General features: G+C 37.4%; 1 protein-coding gene across 3 annotated transcripts in view; it reads left to right on the top strand.

Moving 5' to 3' along the window:
- TUSC3 (tumor suppressor candidate 3) overlaps positions 1–14294 on the top strand; it is a 105205-nt gene that overhangs the window by 68593 nt on the left and 22318 nt on the right. For all 3 annotated transcript variants that reach the window (XM_083861250.1, XM_083861249.1, XM_083861251.1), the window contains one exon: positions 13915–13978. In XM_083861250.1, the coding sequence (XP_083717376.1) occupies positions 13915–13978 (64 nt within the window). The remainder of the gene's footprint in view (positions 1–13914; positions 13979–14294) is intronic.

Below are 14294 nucleotides of genomic sequence, written 5' to 3' on the forward strand. Positions count from 1 at the left end.
AGATACCAGATAAACGAGTTAATCCTTTGGATCCAGATTTCAGACAGAGACCTGACTTTCCTTGGAAGAAGGAGGGGCTCACACTTGGTGTTACTTAGGACGGTGTTTATTCAGGGCAAAGGCCCAGGTGCTCAAAGCGTGAGTGGGTGTGAGTCCTGATTCTGAGTCTCTCCTGCTCTTATGAACAGGGGTGTTACTTATAGAAATGAGGGGAGTGACTTAGGTACAGGGAGTTTGACATTGCTGTTTAGGGGTAAAAGGGGTGTGGAGATACCTGAGGCTTTGGCTGAGCCACCTGGCTGGGCCAGGGCCATCAAATAACCCGGAGTGTCCAAGATAAGATACAAAGCTATACAATGGGCTAGGGCAGGGCTATCAAGCAGATACAGTGAGGGAAGCAAAGGCTGTTGAAAAGACATACAATGGAGAGGGGGAAACCTATTATGTGACTTAACAACAGGCATTTGGGAAAGCGGGGATGTGGGGGTAGGAATGAACCTTTTACAGAAACTTACATACAAAATTATACAAAACTTAGAAAACCCAAAATGCGCACCACAACAGGTTAAAGTTGCTTGAGAGTTGGTGAAAGACTTTCCTGTATTTTAACCATGTCCCATTTGTGATACATGGCTGTTCCCCTTCCTGGTCTAGGAAGGGGTACTCAACCATTTTGTATGTAACATTTTCTTTTGTTTTGTTAAGATTATTTCGTTCACTTGTTAATATCTCTGAAAAATTTAGTCAAAGCATAATAAATCTAAACATTTCCAAGATAGAACTGGGAAGCTTAGTACATTTTCCTTGATTCCAAATACGAATTCTTGTACCAGCTCCCAGGCTAAATATGGTTGATGAAAAAAATGAAATTTGGAGAATTGAAACCCTTGATTGTCATAGAATAAGTGTATTAATATTTTAAACGTAATAATCTTAAATTACAATGTAACAGTAAAAAGCCACCTCTGTGGTGTTCCCCCCCCGGGGGGGGGGAGGGGCAGTGAAGGGGGGGCTGCCTGGTCGCTTGGAAGCCGCCCGCAGGCCCCCTCCCTCTGACCCTAGAGTGGACTGCCTGCTGCCTTGAGAGAGAGAGCCTGCACCCCCCCCAGACCCCGGACCACCTTAAAAAAAAACCTGCACAGAGCCCGGGAGCGGGCTTGCCCGCTCCCTTCAAAGAAGCCTGGCTGCATGGCCCCGCGCCTCCTCCGCACCTGGCCCGCCGTGCTCCATTCCCACCACAGCCTCGTCCCGCAGCCGCGCCGATGGGACGGCACGTCCCTGGGCTCCCGTAAAGAGAGCTGTGTCCCCGGCAGCCTCGGGCTGCAAGGTTCCCGGCGCGAGCGGCCGAAGCACTCCTGGGCGGCCGCCAGGCAGCCAGCCGCCGCAACAGACCAACGGGGCTGCTGAGCCACCCTGCCCCGGCGCGGCTCCCGTCCTGGGTGGCCGCGGCCGCCGCAGCTCTGCCGACAAAACAGATCCGTCCTACCCCGGCCCGAGCCCAGGCGCGGAAAACCCCCGCCACTCCCGAGCGGCCGCCGAACCACCGGCGCTGCCGCGGCAGCATGTCTCTGCTGACGGGACACCCGCCCCGGCGAAATTGCCATGAGACTGTTAGAGCCTCTGCAGCCCCTGCGCCCCCGGGGCGACCCCGTACATGCAGATTAGAAATCCCAGGTGCATCTTGGGACCCTTTTTAACACCAAAAAGCCCTTATAAAAATAAACCTAAGTAAGATTTAAACACACAAGAACCAATACTGGGCTGTGTATACCCTAGAGCATCAGTGGAACTGGTTAGTCCAGTTTTTGTAACTCACTGTAACTTAAAAGTACCAAACCAGGAGTGAGACCCCAAGGCAAACAAACAGAATTCAGAACTCCGGGGACACTCTCAGCGAGAGAAGAGTTCTCCAGCCCTGCTGAACTTCCTGCTGCAGAGCTGACCAGGACCCTCCTCCTCAAGGGTGAACCGGGCTGCCAAAACCCCTTGAGCCACCATTGTAAGAGCTGATTAATAAAGGCATTTTAAGGAGAAAAATATTATCTCCGCCCATTCTTAACAGTTGAGACAAAATTATACATCCATAAGTGTAAAAACTTTTCCTCACACCATTTTTTCAGTAAAAAGACAAAGTTAGCAAAAATCAAACTAATAATACATAAAATGTGCAGTCCTACTAACATTTTTTGTCTTCCAACAAGATGCTTGTGATGAAAACACAAATCACAATCACATTGTAATAAATGAGACAGCCGGATTTGAAAAATAAAAAAAAAACCAACTTATTTCGCGTAACAGTGAACTCAGAAAGCCACGATAAAATTCCATAGTTCCTCCTCGGAGCTGCCTGTCCCCTTACAGATATAGATCGGTTTTTTCCCATAGCTGCTTTCTTGATTTCCTATTTCTATATTTCTTAATTCCCAGCACAAATTATTTTATACAGACATTACCCATAACAACACTAATAAACTGAAAATACAGGCAGTTTGGTGGGAACTGAAAGTTTTGTCCATTCATCACAGCTCAATTTCATGTCTTAACAGGTTCCTATAAAAGGAAAAAATGACAATTTGGCCTACTATAGACCGATGATTAAAGGAAGGAACAATCCATCGATTATGATGAAGTTTCTTGTGGCTACTGCAAAAGTAACCAGAAAGTTAAAAAGGTTAAATAAAAGTGGTTATTGCATCATCTTGGCTGTTTTCTGTGAGCTTTCTCATGTAAATTGAGGGAATGGCAGTTCCCCCACTTGCAACTGGTTCCTTTGTTCTGCAGTGAGGATGTTCTGGCTTTATTCCTGGAATAGGAAAACAACACAAGTCTCTGAGGGATTTGTCCCGATAGATTGTCCTTCAGTGTTTGTTTAATTGCCTGAACTTATATCTCTCAAGGTGGAATTATAATTTTTATTTCATTAAATGCTTGCTGCACTGCTGGTGGTGTGTCTCCCATCTTTTCAGGAGGGTCTTCCTTGTTTAGTTTCATGTCTGGAAGGAGTGAGATAGCTTGTTAAAGTTGGGCCAGCACAGCTTGTGCAATCATGGGCAAATGTTTATAACTGTGCAGGAGCCTGTTAAAGATGTATTGTCCTCCTTTGCAGATAAGTGCCAACTCAGCCTTGTCACATTCCGCAGCATTGGCATTAGAATTAGGAGAATGTGAAACCACCCCAGGTGCTTGTATTGTGGCTGTTAGGTTTCTTCTATTTGGTATTGAAGCTGTTAGTGGCACCAAAGCAACTGTAATGAACTTCGTTCATTCATTTTGTGCTGCAGCAAAAATGCAACACTGTGATACACCAGCAATTCTTGAATTAGGGAGTGCAGGCGCCACATGCAATGGGTGCACTTCAGTCACTGGATTTCTTTTAAGGTTATTATGAGAAGACTCATACTTCTTGCCCAGGAGCCACAAATTAACCTCAGCAGTTTGGCAGATAACACCTCTTGCTCCATTTACTCCAGTGATTTTAACTCTTTGCCCTCCGTATCATACACCCAGCTTTTCAGCATTCCACTGCATTAATGTTGGATGTCGTGCTCCCATATTTATTAGAAATTTTATTAATTGGTGACAAGACACAACTGGAATCTGAATGTATGGCGTGCATTGATAGGATTCCAGTTGCTGGATTTCAGTCCCACCTGATTTATGGCCAAACTTTGATATCTCTGTAGCTGTATGCAGCACTTTTTTAGTAACATTTTGCTGACCCTGACAATCATCTGTGGTTTCTAAGGGTCATAATGTTACTTCCTTATCATCTGATGTCAATGCAAATGTTTTGCTCTTTATCAGAACAACAGACTCATTCACTGTCTCCCAACTTCTCCATTGTTAATTAGATCGTAGCTTTGAAGTAATTTGGCATTTACACCTGCTCTTGCTTCTGCTACAAAGTAAACTTCTTTTCCTTTGTGTTTTTCACAGCGCTTTGATTTCAGCTTATTTTCAAACCAGTGTCATAGTAATCTGTCTGTCTTCATTTCTGCTTGCAGCACTTCGGTATTTAAGTGAAGCTGCTTTCTATGCCTCACAGCTTGAAATCCAATCAAAATAACACTTCGAAATTTCCAGAGAAAATATTGCAGTTCCTGACTAGGAAATTAAAAACACCTTTTGAGTCATAAATATGAAAAGGTATATAGGATTATGCTGAAGGCTTTATGTAACATGGCTGTAATTTCTTTGTCAAAAAGAAAATATTACTACATACCCAGGACAATAGAAACTTAACGATACAAATATTTTTTTCACTAGTCTTAGATTCTAAACTATAATTTAAATAACACTAACAATGTGAGCTTAGCTGAATGTCTCTTTCAGCTCTTCCATCTCTATAGTTTGTAAGGAAGCCTTCTGTTCTACTATACTGTAACTCTCTTTCCTGTTTTCCCATGACCATTCTTTATCAGAATGCTAATTTTGTGAAGATCATCACACTTCCACACTGTGGAATAGATATATGGCAGAATCCAGGTGCATACTTTGCTTTTAACTTTTTTTTTCTCTAAACTAATGAGATTTATCCCATATTGTGCTCAGCATCAGAGAGCAAAATTAAAGAGATACTTGTGAGTTCAGAAAATAATTATTACCAATGTTTATGTTTTTAGAGAAATGCTGTTCATGAAAAACATCTCAATTTCTTTTGTTTCCTAATTAAAAGTATCATGGTTTGGCTTCCATGTGTTATGCAAGCAGTCCATACTCCAGAACAACTATTAACAGCTGAACTTTAATCACAGCTTTTCTTTCAGTAGAAACACTGTTTTGGTTGTCCAGCTTTAATGAAATGAGCAGGACCATCACTGTTCCCTGAGATATTTTTGCCATTTTTCTTAAGTTGATTAAAAGTAGTCAAACTGTTAGGCAAACCATCGCAATTGCAAAAAATTTTATTTCCTTAAGCAAGTAGGCTAAGCTGTGTCACTCAAAGTTCCCGAAACTACCAACATGCTGTTTAAGAGATTCTGGAAATCTCCATCTCTGTCGAAGTCTCTGACCTGGGTACTGTGTGTCATATTGCACTTTTAGAAGAAGAAATTTGTTCCATCCATTATGTAACATGACATAAGGCTGAAAGAGTAGCACTGTTTTATCCCTAATGAGAGGTTTAAGTTCTGGTTTTTTTCTGAAATCTACGAAGTATGATTATTTGAAGGCTTGCTGCATCTTTTGTTCTCTTATAATTTTGTGATTAATAAATATGGAAGAAGTCCCTCAGAATGAATTCTTATTCAGCAGGTTATATCACAGCCTCTGTATATCTGAGCAGACTGTTTACAATTTCTAGATTTGTGAGATAATTTCTACTAGTAGACTCCTTTGATAGTACTTCTAGAAACCCTAAATAATGCAGTATAGCTATAAAAGCTGTCTAGGAACAACCAAAGCAGCAGCATAAACCAGGTTGTATGCTATGTTTGTATGCTATTTTGAATTATACCAACTACCCTATACAGCCTGCTAGTCTTCAAAAGCAAGGCAACATTTTTGCACTTTTGTTCTAGGGCTGGAAACTCAGATCATATTCTGTGCTTGGTGCCAGATGGACTTCATGGAAGGCAGCCAGCACAGGCTGTTTCAGCCAGCCAGTCCTTTGAAAACTGGTTGCTGTCTTCTGACTCAGTTTTTGGTTTGATCAGTGGTGAACACAGGAACGAGTTCAGGCCTGGAAAATCTAACTCATAGTTATTGAATACAATATGAATACAAGGTAATCAATGAGTCTATGTGAGATTGTTGTATGTATCTGTATTACGTAGATTCTTAAAAAACCACCAACATTAAATATTTCTTAAAAAGGGTTATTTTCATCCATAGCTAGTAAACCCGCCTGTCAGAAGTGTCTGATATGATTTATGGTCATGTTTATTAAGTGAGTCTGAACACTTGCACTAACGGTTACACCAAGGATGATGAAAAAATAACATGGAGTTTTATTTAGGGTCCAGTTTTGATTTTCTAGATATCCTACTAATTTTTAGAGTAAGGTGCTTCAGTAAACTGAATAAAATTACCAGAAGTACAGAAATATGGGATCTGATAATTCGGTCTATTCCTCACCATTTTGTATGTGCTAGTCTGTGCACTTCGGCTGTTTTGTTAGTCCTGGTCTTGCTGGCCTATAACTGGGCTAGATGGCATTTCACACAGAGATGTTGCTTAGAGGGATTGCTTACTAAGATTATAATATATGAAATTTTCACCAGGCTGGTGAACTGTTGGCTTATATTTGAGTTAGAAATGTTCATAAAGGTAGTAACTGTTCAAAAGAAAATGTTTATTTCAGGTGGGTTAGTGTTAAATTAAAGTTTGATTCTGTTTTTTGTTAAATAAAATGAGGATTGCTAGGAAAAGTATTGTCTCAAATAGCTGACTGTACATTTCTTACTGTCATATGTGGTCTTCATTTTGCTAGAAAAGCAATTTCTTTTATTTAGAGTTTCTGTTAGCAGTAAGTCAGTTTAGATTTTTTTTGTGTTTAATACTACATTAATTTTTGAAGCCATTAAGCATCATTTGCAAGATGCCTCTTTTATATCTGGTTATCTACAATAAAAGCAATTGCTCTATTAAATACTTGGACATTTTCCTAACTCTTGAATATTAATATGTAATTAGACTAGTCAGACGTTTCTCTCAGTAAATTAACTAGCTTCAACACTTCTTGTCTTTCTTGAGTTTTTGAGATGGGGTTCATATATTTGTTTCCTGAGATTCAGCATTGTTTAAATTGTCTAAAATAAACTCATACCCATATTACATCCCTCTGTCCCAAAAAAGGTTTATTATTAATTTGGCAAATTGCATCCATATGCTAACAGATGTTCCCAGTTGGTAGCCATTCTCACACATGTGGATGCCTTAAGCCCAAACCAGTATCATCTCAAGGTTTTTCACATCATAGGTCACAAGAAGAGCTTTCAAGGGTTGGCTGCTACAGGGGAAATAGGTCACTGAACATGTGCTATCCCCAGCAGATAATAGTATCTTCTGTGGTGGAAAGAAAGCAGGGAATTGGATGAGGCTTCTATTCTGAGATTTTCACAGACCTGGTGTGCCAGTAACTTCATAGGAAGTCCCCTATTGGGTTTGTAAGTTTAAGTTCTGGTTTGTCTGTATGAACTGAACAAATACTACTGTGTAGGAATTAAAGAAGCATATTTGGAGTGCATGCATCAAGTGAAGCTGTGTGAAACTGCTCTGCTGGTTTTAGAAAACATAATATATAAATAGGTAGCTTCAGTAACAGAGTCAGAAATCTTGGGCTTTTGAGCTGTGTAAGATTTTATTATTAATCTTGCTAGGTAGTTTAAGCTGCTTTTGAAGTGTTACGTGGTTTGCTTAGAAGAAAACCTATCTGGAAAAATGCAGGTATGATCATGAAATCATGTTATAAAACATTTATTTATATACCTTGATGTTTGGTTTCAAAGAATTTGCTTTACTGAATGAATCATTTGTCCTCCTTAAAATTTTTAAGCTTTTTCTGCATACATATTTAAAAGGAAAAGGTCTTGAAATGGTATTGTGACACAGTGTTTTTGAACTTTTATTTATTAAAGATTTAAATATGGCTGAAAGTCCTGCCATTCCTGGACTTGGAACATATGCAAAATCTGAATTCGTAGAGAATGCTGCATAGTTCTTTTCCCTCTAAATTAAGATAACAACTGCTTATATCTAATGCATGTTCTTGGCAAAATTGGTGGTTTTTAATTAAAATATTCCCATTCTGAAGGCTCAGTCATCATTAAGCAATCCATGGCCTTCTGTAATGTTCCTTTCTCTGATGAATTTCACCCTGAATGTTAATGTAGTAAAAGAAGACTGATTAATGGTGCTTATCCTAATGGTGTGGAATTCATAACTCTCTCTTTGGGGCAGTTAACTATTCTGTTGCTTCATTGCCTTCTACATATATATTAGCTTGAACTTGGTCTGTTGTCTCCTTTCAGGACACAGTCTCCATCTAGGGATTTCTTCAATATACAGTCCAAATTCAGCTCATCTTTTTCAAGAATAGTTATTTGCACAATTTTCTGCTTTTGATCAGTTTTCAATACACTTTTTAATTAGATGTGTGTCATATCTTGTAAACTTAGGGTGATTTATTTCTGTCATCCAAAATTATACTTCACGAAGAAGCTTTGTATTTCAGGCTATTACTAAACCCAGCTCAGTTTAATCAGTTCCCTTTACCCTAGCATCCTTCCTGCACATACTAATAGAAAATAATGTGATGATTGAAATACTAATAGAAAAAATGTGATGATTGTTTTAAGAAAGCACCTGAAATCATGTTTTAATTTTGAGTAGTCCAAAATGTCTTCTTGCCTTAAGAATTAGCACATGACTTGCAGAGGCCTTATTTCTCCTTACTTTGCTTCTGATTTATTTATATTGTATTAACAGAAAGGAATAAAAGAGCACAGATAATACTTAAGTATATTACTGAACCATGATAACTATCACTCTTGAAGGGAAATGTACACATATGCTGCATTTAGGGAAATTTTAAAGGATATTATATTGCTGTTATCCTTGAGTATTCTGGTGTGGGATTTTATATATATATGTGTGTGTGTGTGTGTACCATCTGCAGTTCAATTACACTAAATATTTAATGAGTTTATGAATAGTAGATAAACATTTAACACAGTTTTGTAAAAACATGCATGCATTGAACAATTGTTTGTCACTGCCAAAGAAAAGGGCTTGTTTTAGGGATATGATTATTCCAGTTCAAAATTTAAATAGCTTCTTTGAAATAAGACCTGAGATGGGAGAATGTTGGAGGTGGAAAAGGACTGGTTGTTCAAAGTGTGAGTTACTCAGGCTCTGGTTCCCCTATTAGTCCTACCACCATGACATTTGCTGTTGTCTGTTGCGTGGCAGTGTTAATTGTGTGGCTGTCCAGTTTTCTGTTCAACCTATGGTTGCTCTCTTCTGACAGACTTTGTGTTTGCAGACTTTGTCTTAGCTGGTCCTCCCTCTTGCTGCCTTTAAAGTGAAAGAGGAAATCTGAGTTTATTAATGAATTTATTTAAAACATTTACCTAAAGCATTTGCAGCCGGATAGACTTCACAGAGTTTCTAAATATTAAGTGGATTCAGTGTCAAAAAGCAGAAAAGATAGCAAAACCAGAAACCATACTTCTCAGTGTTTTAATGGTTTGTAGCTTCAAGTAAAATTTCATGAGAGTGTGTTCCTTGCATGTGGGTCATTCAGCAATCTTTATACAGAAGGAAGTAGTATGAAAATAAAGAAACCTCACAGGTGACCAGTTCCTGTTTTTAGTTTGAGAATTGATAAATAGCTGTTTCTCCAATAGTCCTTTAAAAATGTTTCTTTAAATACATTCTATTTTAGGTAGGTATGAGCCACAGATGGCCATGAATTTCAAAACTTGATGAGTCAGTGGCCATTGCAGTATACAGAACTGGTGTGAAGGGTACATTTGCATAAATATGTATTGATACACATCTAATCCATGCTTCAAGTGGCCTCAAAGTATTGTCATATGCTTGTAGGGAAGGACAAAGACAAATGCTACAGTTCTCACCATTTTGTCTTCAAGAAAAGCTGTTCCCCCCAATTTTTTATATTACATACTGTTCTTCCGTCTTTTGAAAACTTCTGCTGTGTTTTTTGTCTTAGAAAGTAAGTCTCAAGGTTCACTGAGGAAAAAAACACCTTTTAATTTTTTTGTGAAGTGGTTAATATCCATTCCTCATAAGAAGTGGGATGAAGTACTGTCATAAATTCAGGTGATTCACAATACATGGTCAAATACAAATTATTTTGGTTAATCTTCATCCCTAGAATAGTCTGTCACTTTCTGTACTTCAAGCATTGCTCCAGATGACCCATAGCTATAGATGAGATGTGCCATGCTACTGTTTTGAGTACTTGGAAAACAATGTCTTGGGGAAGGGATTTAAGGATTCTATTGATCACACACAGATCTATTGCTAGGTAACTTTTAAGAATAATCTACCTAAGAACATTTGTAGTAGAACAAAGAAATTGGTAGTAAAAATGAAGATCTGTCCTTTTTTTGTTGGTTTGTTTTTGTTTTTTTTTCAAGGCAGTACTGATACCTTAAGTTTTAGCTTTCATATTTTTCCAGATTTTGTACTGCATTAGTATATAACTCTGAACTTCATATAAAGTGCTAGCAAGTTCTCATCACAGTGTAGTTAGACAAAACAATCCTTTTCCAGCCTGAGAACCAAGGACAGCTTTGCAGCATCAGACCCAAAAAGTACAAACAACAGTGAATTGAGGAGAGCACTCTGGGAGGATGGGATGCATAACCTGAAGCTGTAACTGGACAATTGACCCCAATATGTAAATGGACCAAAACTTATAAAAGTGTAAAAATATGTAACCTGTCGTCCATCTTGGGTGTAACCATGTCTGGACTCTTGTAGTGCCCAAGATGTATCGTTTGAAGGCCTTTTTAATAAATGCCTTCTTTATTCTTTTAACACTGTCTAGCCTCTGTTCTAGGTAACCTCTCAAGGCATCAATACTGTACAGTATCTGCCTTATTTAATACTTTAACAGAGTGGCTTTCAACTATTCTTTTCAATTACTTCAGCTTTCTCTGTTGATATGAAGTCTCTTGCCCTCTCAAAGATGAAACTTGGGTTTTATGTTCAAGGTGGCTACTCCCTTTGCTTTTATCCATTTCTGTCCTCTCTCTGGGAATGTAACAGCTGTCTCCTACTAGCTTTTTAAGATATCCAGAACTAAATCAAAAAAACATACACTTCCTTGTAAGCAAGGCTATGCCTTTAGGAACTCACATTTAAAGAAATATAATTATAACATGGATTCCTATGAGACATTTAGCCAGAAATTCATATTCTAGTTTTTTCGTCAGGTTTTGTTGTTGTTGTTGTTGTTGTTGTTGTTTTTTGTGTGGTTTGGGGTTGGGGGTTTTTTGGTTTTTTTGGGGGGGGCTTTTGTTTGGTTTGTTTGTTTGTTTGATTGATTTTTATTTAGATTGTTCAGGTATCACATTTGCAAATACCCTATATCTAGTTGATGTTTTTTTCTTTATACTGGGTATCAGGTGACAGCTGTGACGCTTATCTTTCACCTAATTAAATTGATAGTGAGTATATCTTTGTTTCCATGAGTTTGTTTCCTAAGGACTTTTATCTTTTGAGAGACTATGTGAATTCTGATATGAGTATTTTGCCAATTTTAACCAACAGGCAGGGAAAAGGTATTCTGCTCTAAATTCTTTGTTTTTATTAGGATTTGATCACAGTGATTAATAATGAATCAGAAGAGAAGGCTCTGGGGAGACCTTATTACAGATTTTCAATACTTAAAGGAATCTTATAAGAAATATGGGGACAGATGTTTTAGACCTGTTGCAGTAGGGCAAAGGGTAATAGTTTTGAACTAACAAGACAAGCCAAGATACAAGATACTAGACAAGATACAAAGAAGAAATTTTTTATCATGAGCATGGTGAGACACTGGCATCGGTTTCCCAGAGAGGTGAGAGATGCCCCATCCCTGAAAACATTCAAAGTCAGGTTGGATAGAAGCAAACTAATCTAGTTTATGGTCCTACTCACTGCAGGGAGATTGAACTAGATGACCTCTAAAGGTCCCTTCCAACACACAGACCATTCTGGGATTCTATTATTCTAGTGAGATTCTTGAGAATGTCTTTCCAACAGCTGTATCCTTGTGTTACTGTGATACCAACCGTGCTAGTGCATGACATTAAACTACTATACTGCTTCAGTAACGTGCAAAAACTTGCCATAAAGATTTTTAAATCAGAATTTCTTCTGGTTCTTCTTTTTAAAATCAGAATATGATTTTAAAAGCAGTAACCATGTAATCAGGTTTTTTTAAGCTTTTAGTATTTTCTTTGTGGTGTTTCAGCTTTGCATTGCAAGTAGTCTACACAGATAGTATTGCAAACTGGGTTTCCTGCAAACTCTGATCATCCTTGAATGAAAATTTTTAAAATAATTAAGATCCTTAAGGTAATTTTTTAGTCAATTTTTCAAGCAGGAATGGCCACTGAAAAATTATATTTGAAATTTTCAGAGTTGAGGGCATATTTTCTGGCATTTTTAAAACCATCATTACTGTATAGGTTTGACAGCTACTTGGTTATGAAACTGTCCTATTTCATTAATAAAATTCTTTGTAGTTTTTTATTCCTAAGTGAAACCAGAAGTCACACAAGCTCGAGCGGTATTTTTAAATAAAGTTATATGAGGGACAATGAAGACCAGCACTTAAAATGTGATTCCTCCCCAGCATGGAACAGGTTTTTTTCATCAGAAGCAATAGCATAAGATTTTTGGAAGTGACTCTCTTCATTCCTGTTAGGAGAAAAACTAAACAATGTAATGTCAAAATAATGACAGAAGGTCACTATTCACGAGACAGTGGTCACTACTGAATCAGAATACACAATCCATCAAGCATTTTACCTTTGCCATTAATGTTTATTAATGTGAAATATTCTTATTTCCTCCCTTTCTGTTATGTATATGTGACCATATATATGTATATGGGAAGGTGTATATGTAGTCTTAGGGAAATTTATAAGTCATGCGAAAAAACATCAAATACAGTTTGGCTTAATTGTCATATCAGACTTTAGCGGTATATTCTTATGAGAGCAGTGATTTTTATCTTGTTAAAAAAAGAGAAATGGAAACTTTAGGTACATGAAGTTTGAATGGCTTAGGCTTATGTTTGAATTGGCTATTTGAATGAGCATAATATGGTTGAAGTTTGAAAACAACAGATAACAACCTACTGAGTAAATATAAACTGCATGATCTGATACAGCATCAATCAGATTTTAACTAGTGTGGGTGAAGGCATTCTTTTGTGTGCTGAAGCATCCAGTTATTTCAAATCTGAATTGTTCTGAATCATGACAAGGATGGTATTAAGCCAGAATTATTCCAAATAAACTGAATTAAAGCAACACATATGAGTTAAATAAACAAACTAAGAAAACTCTGCATTCAGACTGAGGGCAAAAAGTTTTCTTTTTCTTTACCTTACTAGTGAGCATTTTTCTTTCCAATTACTTCGGGTGAAAATTTTATCTATGCCTAAGAAGAATATATACAAATAATATATTTAATTTCCCACAGCATTCTATGAGAAGCTGTACTCAGTGTTTGTAATTGATACAGGAGGGGAGGACAATCTCCCTCATTATGTGCATGTTGACAGTCCTTCAGATTTTTGCTTCCTTTATTGCAGTCATAGGTAGTTAACAATAAACACTAACAGCTTTTCTCTAATGCATTACAGGTTTTAAAATAAATGTACAAAGGGAGCCCATTAACAATAGTTCTTTGGGATAGAAGGCAGTAGACTGTTTTAATATTAACGTTTATTCTACAACATTTCCATATAAATAAGATGGTTTATGTATTAAGAACTTTGATGGACACAATTGTACCTTATTGGAGAAAGACGAAATAGACTTTGTATGAAGGAACTTCACTCAATGTGAGAAGGACTAAAGTAGAATGATTTGTTTAAGGCAGGCTTTAGTGTTCACTTTTGTAAAAACCATGCTGTGGAACGCCCTTAATTTTACCAATTCCCTTCTGAAAAATTGTATCACCTGAGCAAATAAACATGTTCTTTATTCCACAGTAGCAGCAGTGTGAAAAAGATCCCAGCCTAATGCTTTTGTGTTTGAAACATTATGTGCTTTGCCTAAATTTTAACATTCCTTTTTACTAAACCTACATACATAAACTGTGCTATTAATTTCTAGCTGTTGCTGCCTGCATTTTCCTGCAAAACAGATTTTATTCTTACATATCTGGTTGTATCATTTTCAATGTATTTCTTAAAGAGGAATGTTTTTCATTTTTATTTTACAGAGTTACATACATGGAAGCAGCCAGGCTCAGTTTGTGGCAGAATCACATATTATTCTTCTGCTGAGTATCCTTCAAACTGGTGATAAATATTAAAAAATCAAGATGAGGCACAGTGTGCTGTTAAATAAAATTGCTCTGCTAGTGAATATCATTGAACATTTAAGCAGGTATTGTATTTTAGTTTACTTATTATATGTTGAAATAAATATTCATTGTTGTTGCTATTTACTGCCAAGTAACACTGGCATTGCTTTTCATCTATGTGCATCTTGTTATCTCCTTTGTTAGTCTTATGCCTGGTTACTATTCTTTTTTTGTGGGTTTTTTTTTTGTTTGTTTGTTTGTTTGTTTTTTGGTTTTTTTTTTGTTTGTTTGTTTGG

The sequence above is a fragment of the Zosterops lateralis genome (assembly GCF_965231275.1).
Source record: "Zosterops lateralis genome assembly, chromosome: 5".
NCBI lineage: Eukaryota > Metazoa > Chordata > Aves > Passeriformes > Zosteropidae > Zosterops > Zosterops lateralis.